The sequence below is a fragment of the Falco biarmicus genome, chromosome 9 (genome assembly GCF_023638135.1).
Source record: "Falco biarmicus isolate bFalBia1 chromosome 9, bFalBia1.pri, whole genome shotgun sequence".
In the NCBI taxonomy this organism is placed as follows: domain Eukaryota; kingdom Metazoa; phylum Chordata; class Aves; order Falconiformes; family Falconidae; genus Falco; species Falco biarmicus.
This window is the reverse complement of record NC_079296.1, coordinates 33,136,070-33,154,489: the sequence shown is the minus strand read 5'-3', so window position 1 is coordinate 33,154,489 and position 18,420 is coordinate 33,136,070. Positions and strand designations below refer to the sequence as shown.

At 44.1% G+C, this 18,420-nt stretch overlaps 1 protein-coding gene across 5 annotated transcripts in view; it reads left to right on the top strand.

The window, feature by feature from the left end:
• Positions 1-18,420, top strand: part of TUBGCP2 (tubulin gamma complex associated protein 2) — a 35,321-nt gene that overhangs the window by 15,937 nt on the left and 964 nt on the right. For all 5 annotated transcript variants that reach the window (XM_056352151.1, XM_056352150.1, XM_056352149.1 and 2 more), the window contains exons 11-17: positions 1,485-1,665; positions 2,323-2,495; positions 3,898-4,026; positions 5,807-5,927; positions 10,477-10,620; positions 11,177-11,305; positions 12,194-12,357. In XM_056352151.1, coding sequence (XP_056208126.1) covers positions 1,485-1,665; positions 2,323-2,495; positions 3,898-4,026; positions 5,807-5,927; positions 10,477-10,620; positions 11,177-11,305; positions 12,194-12,357 — 1,041 coding nt within the window. The remainder of the gene's footprint in view (positions 1-1,484; positions 1,666-2,322; positions 2,496-3,897; positions 4,027-5,806; positions 5,928-10,476; positions 10,621-11,176; positions 11,306-12,193; positions 12,358-18,420) is intronic.

The window sequence follows — 18,420 nt, the reverse complement described above, 5'->3', positions numbered from 1 at the left end:
ACACTACAGCTGTGGATGAGAGAGGTTGTGGGAAGACCTGAAGATCCATGTTTCTCTCCTTTGAAATTGATACATGCCTTCCTGCCCTGTGAAAACCACCAGAGAACATGCCCTGTTTCGTGAAAGGTTGAGATCTGTCTGAAGCCTGCCAGTTGTTAAGGAGATTCTTCCTAGTGTTGCTAATGATGTCATCCTTTCCAAGCCTTCTTTGCTTAATAGGGCTGTTCAAAAGACACAGGCTTCCAAAGTTCTGGTGGCACATGTCATCTGTTGGGTCCATCTATCAGTGTAGTTTCAGATTAAGGTGTTGCTCCGCCCTTCTAGCTGGGGTTGATGTCTATAACTTTCTCATCTTTGAAACAGACTCTCTGCTACATAATTCAGCACCTGTCCTGTGTATATGTAATCTGTTGGGGTGCAAGTGCAGGGGCAGCTGGCTGAGGAGGAAGCTACTGAGCTTCCCGCCCGTGTGTGCACTTTTGAAACCCCGGGGACCTGTGACAGATAACCATCTCTCCTCAGTTAAGTGGGAGTACTGACTATTTCCACCATCCCAGAAATGTTGGTTGGAAGGGACTAACAACCTTGGCAGATCTCTAGTTCAACTTCCTGCTTGAAGTGGCATTGTTGCCAGCTTTAGCTCAGGTTTTTATTTGGGTTTTTGCTCTGGGGTGTGTTAGCAGTAAGTATCTCACTCCCCTGCTTGTTGTGTTCCCAGTTAACGTCTGATGCTGTCATGACTTCCTCGTGACTGGGGGAGTTTTCTTGGTTCAAAAGAGTAATGACAGTCAGGGAAACAGAGAGGCTGAGCACAATCCCAAATTGACAGTGATCAGGAGCCTGCAACCACAGACTGGTCATATTTTTGCTCTGACAGCTGCAGTTATCATGTGTGATCTTTAGCCAGGTGTTAAGTTAATCCTCATACTCTTCTCTGAGCTGTTTCCAAGCTCCTGGCCCACTGCAATTAGCTCTCCCTGGTGCCAATTAAAGTTTTATGTATCCTACTGAGCAGAAATCAATGCAAGTACCTGGAGTACTTAAAAAGTCAGCACAGATACTTGTTCATTCAAAGGACTCCAAGATTCTGCTCTGAATTGGCAACTGCCTCTTGGATGGATCTGCACGCTGTGGAGGTTGGGGTGTTGTACAGGCTAGCAGTATGAGCCTTTGCCCAGCAATGTAGTCCATGCGTGTTGGATTTTTTTCCCTAAGCTGCATTTTTCAAGGTAACAAGAACAGCAGCAGCCCTGATCTGACAGCACAAAAGCATCCTGACTGAGGTGGTAGGGAGCAGGGGAGATGCATAAAAGACTAGTCTCCAGATTGGGTATTTATGGCTGTGTGTTCTCTGTGAAGAGAAACATTTTGTGATCAAACACAGTAGGCTGGCTGAATTGATTGCTTTTGTTCTTTCAGGTTTAATATGGATTAATTTGGGCTTTAAAAATCTTAATCAATTGTCCCTTCATTTTCATGAGCAGATCTATAAAACACTATTTCCTGATGGATCAAGGGGACTTTTTTGTTCACTTCATGGATCTCACAGAAGAGGAACTTAAGAAACCTGTGGATGACATCATAACTACAAGACTAGAGGCTCTGCTTGAATTAGCTCTGCGAATGAGCACAGCCAACACAGATCCTTTCAAGGACGATTTAAAGGTAAGAATGTGTGTAAGCAGAACTTAATTGAATTTGAGCAGAAGGCCTGCCATGATTTGGGAAGATTGTGCCTGTAAGAACCTGCTGAATGTACAGTGAAGGAGAAGAGAATTGATGGCTGTCCTTCTGTAGACCTTCTCTGGGTTAAATCCTCTTTCATCCAGATTAGCAACTGGAAGTACCCACCCTGGACAAAGAGCTGCATTTTCTTGCTGGCGTCTGAACACAGAGAATGTGCTTTTGGGTGGCCTGAGGATGAAGTGGAAGCAGCAGTGTGCTCTCATACTTATTCTCAGCTTGGTTGTTCACTTCAGAGTACAAGAAAATATTTGATTAGAAGTCCTGCCTATTATTGATTGCGTATTTTACAAATGTGAAGCAGCACAGAGGCTGTGCCTGGGGAGCGTGAGATCTGAATAGGTCTTACAGAGGGTGAGGGCAAGGGAGAATGATCAGCAGTGTAGTACGTTGTATGCTGCAGTGATGCTGCTCTTGTGTCTGCTGCTCCATTCCAGATCATACTGTTCACTGTTGTTTCCTAGGTTGGTCTGATGACTTGAGAACAACTGATAGTTTGCACTTCTGCCACGTATCTGTTGCTACACAGTAGTTGTGAGTATCCTGTGGCTTCATTTTTTTCCTGCTCTTCCTTTATAGATTGACTTGATGCCCCATGACCTCATTACGCAGCTTTTGAGAGTATTGGCCATAGAAACGAAACAGGAAAAGGCCATTATCAGCGCAGATCCCACAGAGCTTACTCTCAGTGGTCTGGAAGCATTTTCCTTTGACTACATTGTTAAGTGGCCTCTGTCCCTTATTATAAACAGGTAAGGTATCAATCCACTGAAGGAAAAAAAAGGTAGAAGCTTTTGCATTGGGTTGAAGCATGTTTCCACGCAGCAAGATACTGGAAAACCTGTATCTTTAAAGTGACATTATATGTTGCTGACTAGTAAGGAACAGTTTGGGATTGTTGAGCTGCGCGTGTTCCACTTGTAGACTATGGAATATGGATTGTCTCTTCAGTAGAACCCCACTAGACTGTCTAAGGCACGCTTGGCAAGTCAAACTTTCATTTCAAATGGTGGGAAGACATAGATCAAAGGATGCTTTCTCAGCCTGGTCTGTGGTTTTACTTGTGACTGCCCACCCAGTATTCATTTGTCCATGGTTTTCTGAAGTGTCTCCCCTGTGAATGTGAACCCTCACAGAGAGGGTTGCCATGTAAGAATCAAACACTTCTCAAACATGGAGAGCAGAAAAAAAGGCACTTTCTGGTGTCCCTGGTTGCAAACTAGAAGGATACGGGCTGTTGCTAGAATTGCTATAGCAAGCTATTTTGCATTTAATTGACTTACGAGGAACTGAATGGTTCATTTTTTCTGCAGGGATTTGCCTCCTGTTTCCCTGGAGAAAGTCTGGCAGACCTGCTGCTGTTAAGTCAGGGCAAATAGGACAAGCAGTGTTACATGAACATGTTGAAAGATGTTAAATTGTTAAATGCTGACAGTTAGTTTGTCCCTTAATTTCCTCTTTAAAAAATCAGTTGACATAGTGGGACTTGTCTAATGACATGATGTTTTTGAAATTATGTCTCTTTCTTTCAAATTGAGCGTATTAGCTCCAATGGTAGCTATGGAAGTAAAAATACTATTTGGTAAGGTTTCACGAACTGTATCGACTGGAGCTCTGTAGACACCTACGCTGAAGTGTCTGAATGCAGACCTGATTCCAGTCCCTGAAGCTATAAATAAGCATCCCCATCTGCTTCTGACAGTGCATCACTGGCAGGGTAATGCTGCCTATATCTTGGTTACAGCTCGCTCTTATCTTTTTGGAGGATCCTAGTGAATTGTTTTGGTGATCATAGCAGTTTTAGTGCAGTGGTTACATGACCACAGGCTTTCAGCCTTTATCCCAGCACCTACGTGAGTGACCTGTCTGCGGATAGCTCAAGGGAATTGAAGAAGGACGCTGGTGATGTACCTGCTGGCAGGAAGTACAGAGGAGGAACTCCTTGGAGAGAAATTCTTTGGGATGGTTACAAGTGTGATTATTTTTTTTTTTTTCCTTTGGTTCAAATTGTTTCAGTGCAGATCTGTGTGCGTCTGAAGGCGTAAGGAACATATTGTATAAAGTCTCTTTGCCTTTGGGCAGCCTCAGCCTTCACAGCTTAGTCTGTCAATCAGAACAGGGCTTAATCTGGATGGATTTCTCCTTTTTTTCCAGGAAAGCACTGACAAGATACCAGATGCTTTTCAGACACATGTTCTATTGCAAACATGTGGAAAGACAGTTGTGCAACGTTTGGATCAGCAGTAAGACAGCCAAGCAATTCTCCCTGCATTCAGCTAAGTGGTATGGTCTTTTTTTGTGCTGGATCACATGTGAAGTGTTGGGTTTCCTTCTTGCTAGTTAGATATGTTGTGACATGGATCAGATCATTTTGATTTGAGAAAGATCCTTACAAATTTCTTACAGGCTGAGAGAGGTTGAAATGTAACATTTTGTGTTTCGATAGGAAGTGTCTGCTCAATAATCTCCGTACTGCTTGGCTCATTTCTCCTTGTTGGTGTGAAGTTTTGGCCACCTGGGCACACTGCTGGCTCAGATGTTCAGCCAGCCATCAGCCAGCACCCCCAGGTCCTTTCTGCCAGGCAGCTTCCCAGCCGCCCCGCCCCAAGCCTGTAGTGTTGTGAGGGGTTGTTGTGACCCAAGTGCAAGACCTTTGTTGAACCTTATACAGTTGGCCTCGGCCCATCGGTCCAACCCAGCCCTCTGCAGAGCCTTCCTGCCCTCAAGCAGACCAACACTCCTGCCTGACTTGGTGTCATCTGCAAACTTACCGAGGGTGTACTCAATCCCCTTGTCCAGACTGTCAGTAAAGATATTAAACAGAACTGGCCCAGTACTGAGCCCTGGGGAACACCGCTTGTGACCGGCTGCCGGCTGGATGTAACTCCATTTTCTACCTCTCTTTGGGCTCAGCTGTCCATCCAGCTTTTTACCCAGCACAGAGCACACCCGTCCATGCCATGGGCAGCCCGTTTCTCCAGGAGAATGCTGTGGGAAACACCATTCTCTTCTTCTGGCCAGACCACTAGGAAGGACTCGCAGCCTTCACACAGCTTGGCTAATGTTTGAGGTTTTGATGTGATAAAGATCGAACAAGGTAAAATCGGTGGGCTGCTTTCCCAGAAAACCATTCCATCCTTTCCATCTGTGAGGGTAGATTTGATCTTTGGATCTCCACTCCAGGTGCTGGAGGCACCTCTTTGGAGTGTGAGCCAGACCCCAGCATTGCAAGGTAGTACCTTCTGCCTTGCCAGTGGCACTTTCTTGTCACAAGGTGATCTTGACTGCCTCAGCACTAACCTCAGCCAACATGACTGTAGTTCTGGTTCTCCTGTATTTGTAGAGGTATTAGCAGCAAAGACCTGTGAGGGTCTCTAGTCCAACCTCCAGCTCACAGGATGACTGTGATTGGCGGGAGATAGGGCAGCCATGGTTGAAAACTCCTAGGGTAGGTATCCCCTACCTCTCTGGCGACCTGTCCCGGTTTGCTGAAGTCAGTTCTTGGTTTGCCACCACAGAGCCTGCCTAAATTAACACTGAAAGGAACCTCTCTGTAGTCCCACCATTCTATTTTTAGGTGCAGGTGCATTAAATACCCTAGGTAGCAGGTGATCTGATTAAGTATTTGGATCCCCTCAACATATTGATGCAAGGCATAGAATATTTTTAAGCCTTCATTTAACAAGTAAGGTTGGAAAGAAATATGAACCATTTGTCATGTTGAATTTTGCCCTGCTAATGTGTGCATGCCTCACTATATTTACAATAGTAAAATTGATCTAATATTTAATACTAAATTTTCAGTTTAATATAAGCAAATATTCAAAGCAGTTGTCCATTCTACAACAGGTTCAAAACTTGACTGTAGTAATTGAGGGAAAGCCATCTGAATATGTGGAAAATGAGCAGAGATGGTTTGCATTAACTTTATAATCTCCCTCATACTGCAGCAGTGAATTTGCTAGGGCAGAAATATTTAGCTCTGCTTGACTGTGCAAGCCTGGTGATAGTTCTCCGTGGCATTTGCTAGCTCTAAGTTGTGTGGGTGTGCTTTCTCCTCTAGGTTTGCTGGTGCTTTCACACTGCGGCAGCGGATGCTGAATTTTGTACAGAATATCCAGTATTACATGATGTTTGAAGTGATGGAGCCAACGTGGCACATTCTTGAGAAGAACCTGAAGTTGGTGAGTGTGTTCACATGAGAGAAGTTGGAATGGAAGTCTTGTTAACAAATTTAATATAGGGAAAAAATGCCTAATTTCAGTTACTGCAGGTATCTATTTTCTTGGAGGCACTTAAGTATCTGGGAACTGTTGTTGTAATCACACTGCAGGGAGTGCTGCTGTTCTACATCACCTTTCTGCTTTATTAGCCCTATATCCCCTTCCTCTGTTGCGTCCTCCTATCTATGCCCAGCTCATACTGTGCACTCTGCTACATAAAGGTGGTGTTCTGCTGAACATTGCTGTACATAGAAGAAAACTATGGGAAGGGAAGAAAGATGCAGGGTGCAAAGGTCGTAAACTGGTCCAGACATCTTCAGTTGATTCCTTGGCTGACTTACAGTGCCCTTAAAAGTGAAGTCTGTACTTTCTCTTCCATGAAGCTGCCAAGGACTGGCATGTTAGGACTATCTGTTATAAAACAGGGCCTTCCTTATTCAGGTGGATACATATGTATTCTCACTGCAGGTAGGTAAGTCTGGAGAGCTTTTCCACTCCAGCGGTGTCTGGGAGAGGCTAAGCTCGCTTCCCACTGGTTTATATACCTGACCAAGTGGGTATCTGGACAAAGTATGCCTAGCATCGTTTTGATTCCTTTCACAAAAATGTAGTGTTCTGAGCTGTGGGATTTTCCAGGTGTGTTACAGAGTATTTCTGGTTCACTAATCCAAGCCAGTGAGTTCTACAGAAGTTAACTGTTCGCCCTAGGAAAAACTGCAAGAACCAGTTTTTATCTCCTGATGAGCATATGAGATGTCTTTATTGTTTTGGAGAGAAACACATTCTCAGGTGATGTCCCACCTGCCTGTTTTAAACCAAGAATGAGAAGTCATTGGGACTTTACCTTTCAGAACAGGCTGGTCAAGAAGCCTGTAAAGGTCTTCTCATATCTGGTTTCATTCATGTCAGATTTGTTGGTTCCATCCTCAGCAACAGAGGAGAAGATCTGTCACCAACAGATCAAGGGCTATTCTCAGTCTGTCTAGAGCAAACTCTTCTCTCACTTCCTTTTTTACTTGAGTGTGGTAAAGATCTAGACTTTGGGGCATACAGAGTTACTGTGGGAGTTCATTAGACAAGTGCAGGATGATGCTCGAGCATTGGAGGGTCTAGTGAAAGCCACAGCAATGCTGCAAATACACATTGTCTTCCTTGCCATCAGCCTGGGCCCAACCCATAGCTTCTTTGTTCTTCAGCAATGTGTGCTGGAGCCAGGGCAGGGCACTGGTTGCCTTACCTCTCAGCACCAGTGGACACGCCTGGCTTTTACTGGTTTCTGGCATACCAACAAGTCTTTATAGGAAGAAAAAGAGATCAGAGAGGGTATCTTAGGTTACTTCTGTACTGCTGCCTAAAACAAGGGCAGAGACATAGGCTGTCTGCTCCACATTACGTAGCCAATGTCACCGCTGGGTCCCATGTGGTCCTGACATACAATCATTTTTGTTCTTGCAGTTTCAAGTGTCGCAGCAGTCTGGGGAGGGCTGTGTTGTAGCTGTTTTCATAGCACGAAGCTGCAGGGATGCATTGCGTGGGCTGGGGTATGTCATGAAACCCTGTGGAAGTGCTCGAGGGTACAAAGCTTGGTGGAGTAGTATTGGAGGGCTTTGCCAAAGAAGGGAGTCTGACCTGCTGCCATCTCCTCCATGCCAGGAGACAACTTGAGAAGGCCCTTAGGAAGTGCTTTCCCTGAGCTTTGTATGATGGTTGTCTTGGCATATGTCACTCGGCACAGGCAAGGGCTGTGCCAGTGAACTTGTGTTTGATTGGAGCAGATGATCGGTGATCCATTCCTCAAGCTTGCTTATTTTGCAGCATAACCTTTGCAATGTCTGTAATAATTTTCCTTATACGAAAGGATACTGCATTCTTCATGGTCCTTCTCAGCTTCCTTACCAGCTGTGGTGCTGCTGTGTTGGGCCTGGTGTTAGGGTGCCCAGCTACTGTGAGGAAATGGGAGGCAGTTGTACATCACCTTATTATTGTTCCCTCTCATAGTCATCCTGTGATCACATGCTTCTGAGTTGCAAATCTTTTTCCTCTTACACCATGAAAAACATTTATCTGATGTACCAAACAGCCCAACACTCCTTCTGCAATCTGCATTAAGCCACAGCATTAAGCTCTCTTGGCAGCTCTCTGATGAGCCTTGTGAATCTTCAGCATCAAATGACCCTGTCTTAGTTTCTACTGTATACTGGAGTGTTGTTCTGGGGACAGCTAACCAGTATTTTTTGGTGCCCTGTCATCCTTTCTCATGGAGAATTCACAGGAGGTATCAGGTCTAGGAATGCGAGCATCTCTTGCAAGCATTCTTGGCAATCGGGTCTAGGAATGTGAGCATTCTTGGCAAGAACTTCTGAACAAAAAGAGGTTATATGTTAAGCCCCTGAATGATCTGAGAGAAGATACTTGGTTCTTAATTTTGTTGTAAGTTTAGGTTTACAAAATATAATGCTCAGTTTATTTGCATTGAGGCACTTGAACAAGTTATTCTGTCCCAAGTTCTTTCATACTGATTTCAAGTAGCACTTCCTTTCAGCCTCTTCTGATTCCAGATGTCCTAGAAGGGACTGTTAAAGGCAGTAGACATGTGGTCTGTAGTGATGGCATCCCTTGTTCAGAAAAGACAATCTCCTGACTCCAGGCTTTTGCAAAGACTGTCTGAAGATCCGTCTCTACTTTGGCTCTCAGCCACTGAGTTTCTGTGCTTCCTCAGAGATACAGTGGTATTGAAGCATTTTTATTTCAGTTCCAAAAAGGAATTTGCAAGTTTATACTGTTTCTCAGAGAGCCCATTCCCAAAAAACATCTATAGACCAAACCTTTTTGACAGTCCAGGTGGGCAGAATTTTTCCCTCGCTGTGGAACACCTGTGAGCCCCTTCAGCCTGCCAGAAATGTTGAGACAGTAGGTATAAAGTGACTTTGCTGACACCGGGGAAAGGTGTTTCCATGGCTGTATGGCAAGAAGGAGATCTGTCCATGCCTTCACCACACACTTCTTAATTTCTGAAACCTTGAGGGCTGCTGCAGTGTTTTGTAGAGCATTTCTACCATACCTCTGTACATAAAGGACTTCTCCAAGTAATAGTGCAGTAGTAATGACTCAAAGATGCCCGTGATGTGAATGTGTACACAAGTCATCACTTGAAGATTTTTTTTTTACAAGTTAGAAAAGTCTTTGAGACGTAACCTAAATGCATGTTTGCCTCCCATCCTCACCAGTGTCCTTCCAGGCTTTTAAATCTCTGGGAGGTGGAGCATGATCTCTGCCAGTACCTGGGTAGGAAAAGTGATACGGGCACCTGTGAGTCGAACATCTCAGCACTGCCAGCTAAAGAAGCTGTTTCAGCAACCACTTTGTTACGCAGTCCTTTAAAAGAGCTGCTCGCTAGGGATGACGTATCCCCAGCTACTGGGTAAAAATCTTCCTTGACTGAAATAAAAGCATCATGTGTTTCCAAACAGAGAATGCAGAACTGGCTTTTTAGCCTCCATAGCCTGTAGACTGGGGTAATTTTTCCCCTTAGTTTGCATCTTAGGAGGGAAAGGGATGATCCTCACTGGTCTCATGTCATGCCTTATGCAGTTTTTTATTTGTCAGACCTTTCGTGCATTTCCACTTGAAGTTAAGGTGCTTTCTTCCTAAAGATATAAGTAGTATCTTCTTCTTCACAATGTCATTGTCTTTGTCAACACAGCTAGCATGTTTGTTGCATTGGAGAGTAGCATTTATCTGTATTATATACTAGTTGTTTAAAAGGTTACGGGTTTGGGGTTTTTTTGGGCATTTATCCTGATGGAGCAGTATGGATACCTTGGAAATTTTAGTCCTATGATTCTTTCCTAACCTTGAATTTTCTCAGCTTCAGCACATCACATAATTGTACAGAATGAGAGACAGGGTTTAATCTATCATTTAAAATTTCAGACTGAAACAGCCCATTGAAGTAGCAGAGCTGGACAAAACTCTTACAGAATCCTTGCAACACTGCATGTCCCAGTTCCTTATTGTGCTCCTAAACAGGTTTCTGAATAGTGTGTGCATTTTTAGCCTTGTAAACTTACTAATGCTTAAGGTTCTTTGATTTTTTTTCTCTCTTTTCCACTTACTGTAGCTGACTTTACTGAGATTGTGAAGGTGGGAATGGGCATGACAAGCAGATTTAAAAGCAAAGGAAGTGCATGTTCATAAAGCAGATAACTCCATCCTGAGCCTTCTTTCCAGTGGAGCATTTGGGTGATTAAAGAAATCATAATTTGGTTGAAAAGGTGATGTGACAAATTAAGGATAAAAAGCCTGTGAAGGGCTGTTGAATGCAGTAGGGCAAATAGTCTCCATCTCAAGATGTTTCTCAAAGCTGAAAAGTACATGAGAATTATCTCAACATGCCCCAGAGCATGTCTGAGAGGTCACTGTCAGAAGCAGGATGTCAGGTTAGAGTTTTGGTCTGGTGCAGCAACAGCGGTCCTGGTTTGGTTTTCATTATTGTACTGTCCTGTCCCAGGCATCTAATATTGATGATGTCCTGAGCCACCACACAAGCTTCCTGGATAACTGCTTGAAGGACTGCATGCTAACTAACCCGGAGCTGCTGAAGATCTTCTCCAAGCTGATGTCTGTCTGTGTCATGTTCACAAACTGCATGCAGGTATGTACAGCTTCCCCATATTGACCATGCCACTGCCAGCTGCTTTGGGTGCCAGCCAACTATGACAGTCCCTTTTTTCCGTTCAGCTCCTCTTGTCCTCGATGCATGTAGAAAAGCCTCTATTCCTTCTGCCAGCAGTCTACAAAGCTTGACTGCTCAGACCCTCATCCTTTTTCCCAAAAGGTTTCTGTGGCTTCTCCCTCCACAACATTCTCTATGCTCTTCTTTTTCAGCATTGGAATCAGGTTCATATGAACTGAATTACCTCTCTTCAGCCAGTCCTGCAGCAGAATTTGAGGTGTAAGTTGTAGGGCTCTGTAGTTTTTAGAATGCTCTTGAGGGTCAAGCAAGGACTGGTGATTGGACCCATGGAGACAGTTCTCCGCGGGCACAATCTAGCCAGCATTTCAGGGAGCCCATAGCTTTAAAAAACCCACACCTTCCTTTTGGGTTTAGTTAGCTGGCTGCAGGGCTAGCAGAACTGAGTCAGCCTCATGCTTTGTCACAGTTGAAAAAATGGGATCTAACCATTTCCTCAATGCTCTGCCCTTCCAAGAGGTTCACCCAGAGCATGAAGCTGGATAGTGAGATGGACCGGCTCACCTTAGAGCATGGCACAATGCTGGGCCCACCAACAGAGGAGGAGCGTGCTCAAGAGATTGCAAAGAAGAAGCTGACTAACAAGGTGGGACATGGGGTGAATAGATGGGCCCTTTCCTCTGTGAATGCTGCCTGGGTCACAGTCTGGTCAGGGTGGATGACCTACCTCTTGCAGGTAGACCTTCCTAGTTCCTACAGCACCTCTGGCCCCAAAAGCAGAACCTTTGTGGAATTGTGGGCAGTTTTGAGGGCAATGTGGAGTGCTGATGGTGTTCTCAGAGTCTGCTTTGAAGACCCTCTCTCCCACAACAGTCCCTGCACTTGTTTTTAAGTTCTTAGTTGTATTTTCAGCTGTGCAGTGGGTGCCTGCATACAGGCTTTCTGCAACTCAAGAGCTTGCTTATTTCCAGAACTAGCATTTTGTGATGGATGAGCCAATAAACTCTCGGGTGTGACTCTTTGCAGCCCATTACTTTCATATCTGGGGTATTTGTCTTGTCCGTATCTCTCTATCTAGATGCACACATGCTAAGCAGTTTGTTTGGCGTTCTCTGCAGCTAGCAGGCTGCCTCCTGTCCCACCGAAGGCCCCTCTCTGGCACACGGCTGGTATGGGCTGGTATGGTCCATCACACTGCAAGGAAATCAGACTGCTTCAGACGTTACAGCCTGTATCAGGCAATGCTCACTTTCTGCTTACTGGCTTTTCCTCCTGCTTGAAAATAAATAATGACACTGTATATTTGAGGATAACTCTACTGGGGTCTACTGTGGAGTTCTCCCAGATGGGTGTAGCAAGGTTTTTAACTATTGAGGTCTTTGCAACTGTTGTGAAAGATTTATTTTAGTGGCCGAGCAGTGAAGTTTTATGGCAGTATTTTTGAGCAGGTTAGGAAATAGGGAAGGAATAATTGCATCTCTTTGGCAAGTGCAAATCACCAAACATACGGGGTCACTATGCCTTTGCTTGATAGCTTTTAGCAGAGCATGCCGACAGTCTCCACCTGACATCTGGCTTTGAAGCAACAATCAACAAGTTTGACAGTAATTTTTCAACACATCTGCTGGACCTGTTGGACAAACTGAGTGTTTACAGCACCAATGACTGTGAGCACAGCATGCTCAACATCATCTACAGGTGAGCCAGTAGTTTTCTCTCTGTAACTTCCCCTCCTGTGGTTCCCAAATTCAGCTCAGGAAGAAAAAGTGCTGATTATAACTGTGAATGTCTGACCCATCAATGAAAACACTGAAATCACAAGAAATACTGCTTTGCATCCTAACCCAAGGCTTTAAAAGATACCCAAAACACATTCCTTTGAATTATGTAGGATTTGTCTGTTAATGTTTTAAATGTAATGCAAGTGTTAGTTTTCTTGGGGATTGTGTCACTGTGTAGACAGTGAACAAGCTGGCTCCTGAGTACAGTGTAAGTATTCCTAAGGTGAGAAAACCAACGCAAGGGATTGACTGTAAGTGGCTTTTTAGTTTTAAGTTCACGTCTTTGTATTTATTTAAATAAGCATCTCTTAATATGTTTTTATTGTGGCCTCACCCATACTTACTAGCTTCTTAGAAATTGAAATTCCCTCAGTAATACCTAAAAGTCATGTGCACAAGTTGTGTTGCAGGGAGGGAGAGGGGAAAGAGAAGAGGAGAGGGAGAGGGAAAAGGGGGCAGGGGGGAGAGAGGAGATGATCTAGGTTTTTCTGCTAGGTTTATGACCTCTGTGTTTCTTTTTCAATAAAGTGAGATGCACAAGGCCACCTTTGGAATTATTAACAGTTTTTTGTTTTTGTTTTGTTTTGGGTTTTTTTGCTATAAGTCACACGTATTAGTGTTGCCGGAATTTTTAAGATCTGTGTTATAGATTGGTGTAAGATGGTGGGACCTGCCCTGGTAGTTCTAGCTTTGAAGAACACAGATAATGCTCTAGGAGCATTACCCTGAGCTGAGCACGTGCTGTGCAAGCAGAGTGCTTCTCACTCTGATTCTGCTACCAGCATTTTAGGAACAAAACTGAAATAACTGCAATATGGAGTTTGCTGCTGGGAGCAGCTTTTAGTGTTTGTGTCTGGAGTATGTTTTTCAAGAGTTAAGCACCCGTGAAACCCAGCAGCCTGCAGACTGGAAATGTTCAGCCGAGGCATGCATATAACAACAGAATGAGAAGGCAAGCGAGAGTCAGGAGTTGACATCTCTTTAATTCAAAGGGTCACCTTGATGGAAGTCATGTAAGAGCTGCTGGGCACCAGCCGCCTCACACCTGGCAAAGAGTGACATTTTAGAAATGTTGTTTGCAGACTGTTAGGCACATAGAAAAAACAATTGATTTTTACAATGACTGACTTTTTCCATTAAGAGGCAAGATACATATTGCATATAGGCATAATTTAGAGGTTTGTATTTTCATGAATATAAAATATTTCAACACCAACACTTTCTTAAGTGCTTGTTCTATGTTTGTACGTTTCATAGATGCATTTGCACTGTTGCAGTGTGTGTGAGCCTAAACCACTTGAGTCTTACCTTCTTTGTTATTGCTGTCAGCTAGGGCACAGAAAACAGCCATCCTAAACATCCATTCGTTTCTTCATCCTGTCCGTAAGCTGGCATGTAGCCTTATTTTCATGTAAGCAATTATAAACAGCTCTTGCAGGACTAGCCAGAAATTAAGGTCATTTTTGGATGTTGATTGTTTCCTTTCATCTTTATCTGAGGAAAGCCCTTGGTTTACCAAGGAGTACTCCCTACTTAAGTTGTAATGTTTTTCAGTGATAGATATGCTAGAATCAGTTGGCAGTGATGTGCAATTTTGTTCATAAATTTGTCTGATAACTGATAAAAGGCGTTCGTGCCCCAACCCCTTTGATATTTAGTACGGAACAGAGTAGATCCTTATGTAGTTCTTTTTAACCACATAAAACTAAAGGGCACTTGGAGCTTTCTCTTAACTGTGCTTCGTCCCCTGTTTTGTTTTGTTTAAGTGTAGTCTTAACTGCTCCACTGCTTTGTTTGGTCTTTGTGAACTGGGTCATTCTCATCCTTTAATTTAATCTTCAGGAAAACTGTAAGAATATTAACCTGCGACCCCATTAAGTTCTGTTCACTGCCCTTCTGTAACAGATGTCTTTTATGGCTGGCTGATAAGCCTTACACCTCTGTTGAGATCTGCTGCACCTGGAAACAGAAAAGGTTTGGGGAATGTTTTTTTTTTGAAGCAGGTTGTTGTCCCCTCCTCATGCTGTGTCTCTTGAAGCTTTCATTGTCCTTTTCTAACAGCATCTGACAAGGCTGTCCAGGATTCCTGGTACCAACCTTTGCGAACACTGTTTTGTGAAGTATTCCAGCAGGAGGCTGGGCCTTCCAGTTGTCCTTTACTTCTGAGAACTTCTTGACCAGCAACTACCCTGGTCTCCTGTGTTAGCATCTGCTGCTCTATCTCAGCTGAGGCCAAGGTTGAACACTAAAACCTGTTATGCCTGTTACCATGGGTGCTTCCAGGAGTGAAGGCTAGCCCACCAGCTCCCACAACACTGTAGAGAATTACATGTCTTCTTCCTTGTAGGATTATGCTCCTTATTTAAGGAGGACAGGGATACTTACAGGCATCTGAAAGGAAATGCAGTGCCACAGGACTGCTTGCTAGTCTGAACTCTCCTGCTTCCGTTCCTTGTCAGGGTAGGAGCTTATGTTTCTACCACCAGAACTGCCCTGGTTGGCTGCTATTCAATTTCTGGAATGGGAAGGTAGTTGAGGGCCTCTTCTCCACAGTCCTAATAACTCTGATTCACTCCATCTCTGAAGTGACCAGAGTCAGAGGTCAGCTTCTCATCTTGGAAATTCATCAGAGACTTTTTTGGTTGCTGTGAGTGGAGGCCCCAGCTGTACAAGTGATTGCTGTTCCTTTCAGGACTAACCAGGACAGCCAAGTCTCTGCAAATCCTTCTAGGAAATGATGGTGCAGCTTATCAAGGCCTTCTGAACGTTTTATATCAACCTTCGTATGCCTGGGCATCGCTGTTCATCATCATTGGACTGATGTAGATTGCAGACAGGATCCATCTGTAGAAAAATTGATAGGCCAAAGACATTAAACTCTTGCAGTCCCCTTGCTGCCATCACCCCTAGGTGTCACAGCAGTATCCAGTCAGGCTAGATTCAAGGACTGAGACCACAAGCAGTTGAGTCATCCAGGCAAGAACATTTACTCCCCCTCAGTGCTCCAGCTCTGCCTCCTTCTTTTATCAAGTGCTTACATTTTTATCATTACCAGTTCCAAGTTCTAACTGATGGGCTTTTTTATGATGCTCCATCCAGGAGATCTTGATGGCACCTAACTCCGTGATCCAGCCACTTGGATATCATTGCAAGCCACACAGGGCATGGCCGATACAGTGTTGAAGACCAAGTTGCCTGCTCTTTTAATAGAAGAGCATCGTGACCCCACAATCCTTGAGTTTTGCAAAGAACATGTGGAGACTGTCCCACTGGTGGTATCACCCAGCTCAGTCCAAGTTGGTTCTAAGCTTACTCGGGAAGTCAACGGTGTCAAGTCCTTGACCAGTCTTTACATCATGCAACGGCCTTCCATCATGTGTGATGCCAGACACTTATGTAAAGCCTTTTCTGGCAGTAGCTCAGGTGGTGTCCTGCTTCCAGCATTGCTCCTACCGTTAGCATCAGAGGTTCACCTCTTGTATCATTGCCTCCCCACCCCTGTGTCAGCTTTATGCATCTGCCAGGATGGGGGGACAAGCTGGTGCTGCACCATGGAGACTGGCTGTGTGTCTTGTTCACTTGTGGGTCCCTGGTGCCATGGCCATGGGCTGTCCTCCACCAGATGCCTTTGTGTTTCACAGGCTGCACATGAGTGTTTGCTGTGGTGGGAGGTGACTTGTGAGTTGTGGAAGCTCTAGAGCCAGTTCTTCCAAATACGGAGATGTTTGTTCTTACAATGACTACTTCTTGTTTCAGGAGAAACGAGAAGTATGGTGATTCAGGTAGGTTGTGAGAAAACAAAATGCTTCTGTTAGCAGTTTGCATTGAGAACAGCGACCTAAGCTGCAACCAGCTGTTCCAGGAGAGGGTCTGACTCCTTGCCCCCTGGTGTTCCCATGCCCCGGTTCTGTTCAAGGGCTGCAGAGGAAATACTGGGTCTTCATGCCATCAGGACTGTCATCACTATCAAGTCTCCCAGTTTGGACCGTCTGGGACCACTTGAGCCTTCATCAAGATGTTGGACATAGCTGGACCTTTACTGACAGACCACATGTCCCTGTTTCCTTAACTGAAATGCTGTATGTTAGCAGGCTGTGCAACAGAACATGCCTTCCCGTTTCTACAGGCTGCTCATGTTGTAATGTTGTAAAGTGTGGAAGTCCCACAATTAATGCCCAGACGTGACATTTAGCTCTCACTCAGTCTGTAGAGATTATTGAATTGCGTCCTGGACTCTATGGCAACAGGAACCCAAGAACCAGAGCGGAGACAGTTGCTGTCTGAAATAACATATTTGACAGAGATGGAAGAGTTTATAAGACATACTGGTCTTTTCTTGTATGGTCTTTTCGTATGATTGCTTTTCAAGGGTGATAGTCAACATGTAAAATAACAAAATAACCCTTTTATCATAATTCTGGTATTCTGCTTTTATTTGTTTAATCATGGTTAGTATTTATTCAGTTTACAGTACTGAGTAACTGAGGCACAACCATTGTATTTGTAGCAGCAAGCAACAGAAGACTGAGATCCAGAGGGTTTCCTTCAAAGTGGGGAAGCTCACATCTAACTCTCAAGTCTTCAGTGTGCTGAAGCCTTGCTCAGGTCCCTTGGCTTCACCTGCAGCAGTGCTGACAGATGGTTGGCAACTGCAGAAAATCTTGAGAGTCGTTCTTTCACATCCCAGTAGTGAAAAGGAGAATTACAGCATAGAGGACTTAGTCAGAAGGATTACTTAATTCCAAATACTTAAAAATTTTAGCCATCAAGTGGTGTGAGCATTCATCAGATGTACTTCCTTTACTGCTTTGGAGGAAACAGAGATTGACTGAGTTTAGAGTTAAGACTGGTAGGGCACATGAAGTGATGCAAACCACAGTGAATAAGAAGTTTCAGCCACAAAACAAGAAACTGAAGCATAAGCAGAGTTTGAGGAAGCGCTATCTATGCAAGTTCTTAAGAGATAGTTATCCAAGTTCCTTTAACCCTAAAAACACAGGTGAAAGGAAAGCAAATAAAAATCTGTAATTTAAGAATTTTGGAATAAAGCAACTTTAGAAATGGAACAGATCCTCAAAGTAAGGATGTAAATGAGTCCTGGCCTTATATTTGAATCAAAGTTTGGTAGATATGCCCGCCTCAGTGTCAGGTTTCCTTTGTACCACTCTTAAGGATGAAAGAGATGGAAGCTTTGCAACCAGGAGAGAGCAACAGATAAATTCCATCTGTCGAGGCTCTCTTTTCTGCAGTCACCAAAAAATGTCAAGAACAATTTGTTGCCATTTGTGTAAGGTTGTTAAGCAACATGAAACTCAAATATTGTGCCCATTCATTTAGTATTGGAGCAACTTAAATTGAGACATGTAGAGAGTAACTTTTGTGTGATTCACAGGCTTGTATCAACTGTTGCTTAGTGCTCCAAAGCACACATTTTTAAGAGCTGCACGTGTCTTTGTTGGCTTTGTAGTGCAGAGAACTGCCTAAGGAAGGTCACGGCAGGCATGGAGCTGGGTGGTTTTGTGGCATCATTTTGGATTATCAAGGAGACAGGATTGTGATATTGCTGACATTGCCTGCTTTGGAGAGGCGTTTACAGGTATCAGCCATACCTGTGATTTTGGCTGAGCATCTTCCAACCAGTTACTAGTCTTCTTGAACTGTGAATCTATTTGAAGCATACTTGTGTTAGCAAGGAGGTGGTGGTAATAGAAACTGCAACATTTCATGGTTAGTTACAGTGGGTAATGTGGTGGGTGTCGTATGGAAATTAATACCAGAGTTCAGTGGTGGTGAACTCTGGTATTAAGGAGTGGTGGGAAGTGGCTGGGAAGATACAGAGACTGAGGACCCCTCACCCCTGGTGCCTTATCCACGAGTAACGTGTCTCCAGGGTTGTGTGGTCAAGCTATGGCTCTGGAGTAGAAGCTCTTTGCGACTGGTCCTTCCTGATGTATTTTATACACCTGTAAAGAATAGGTGA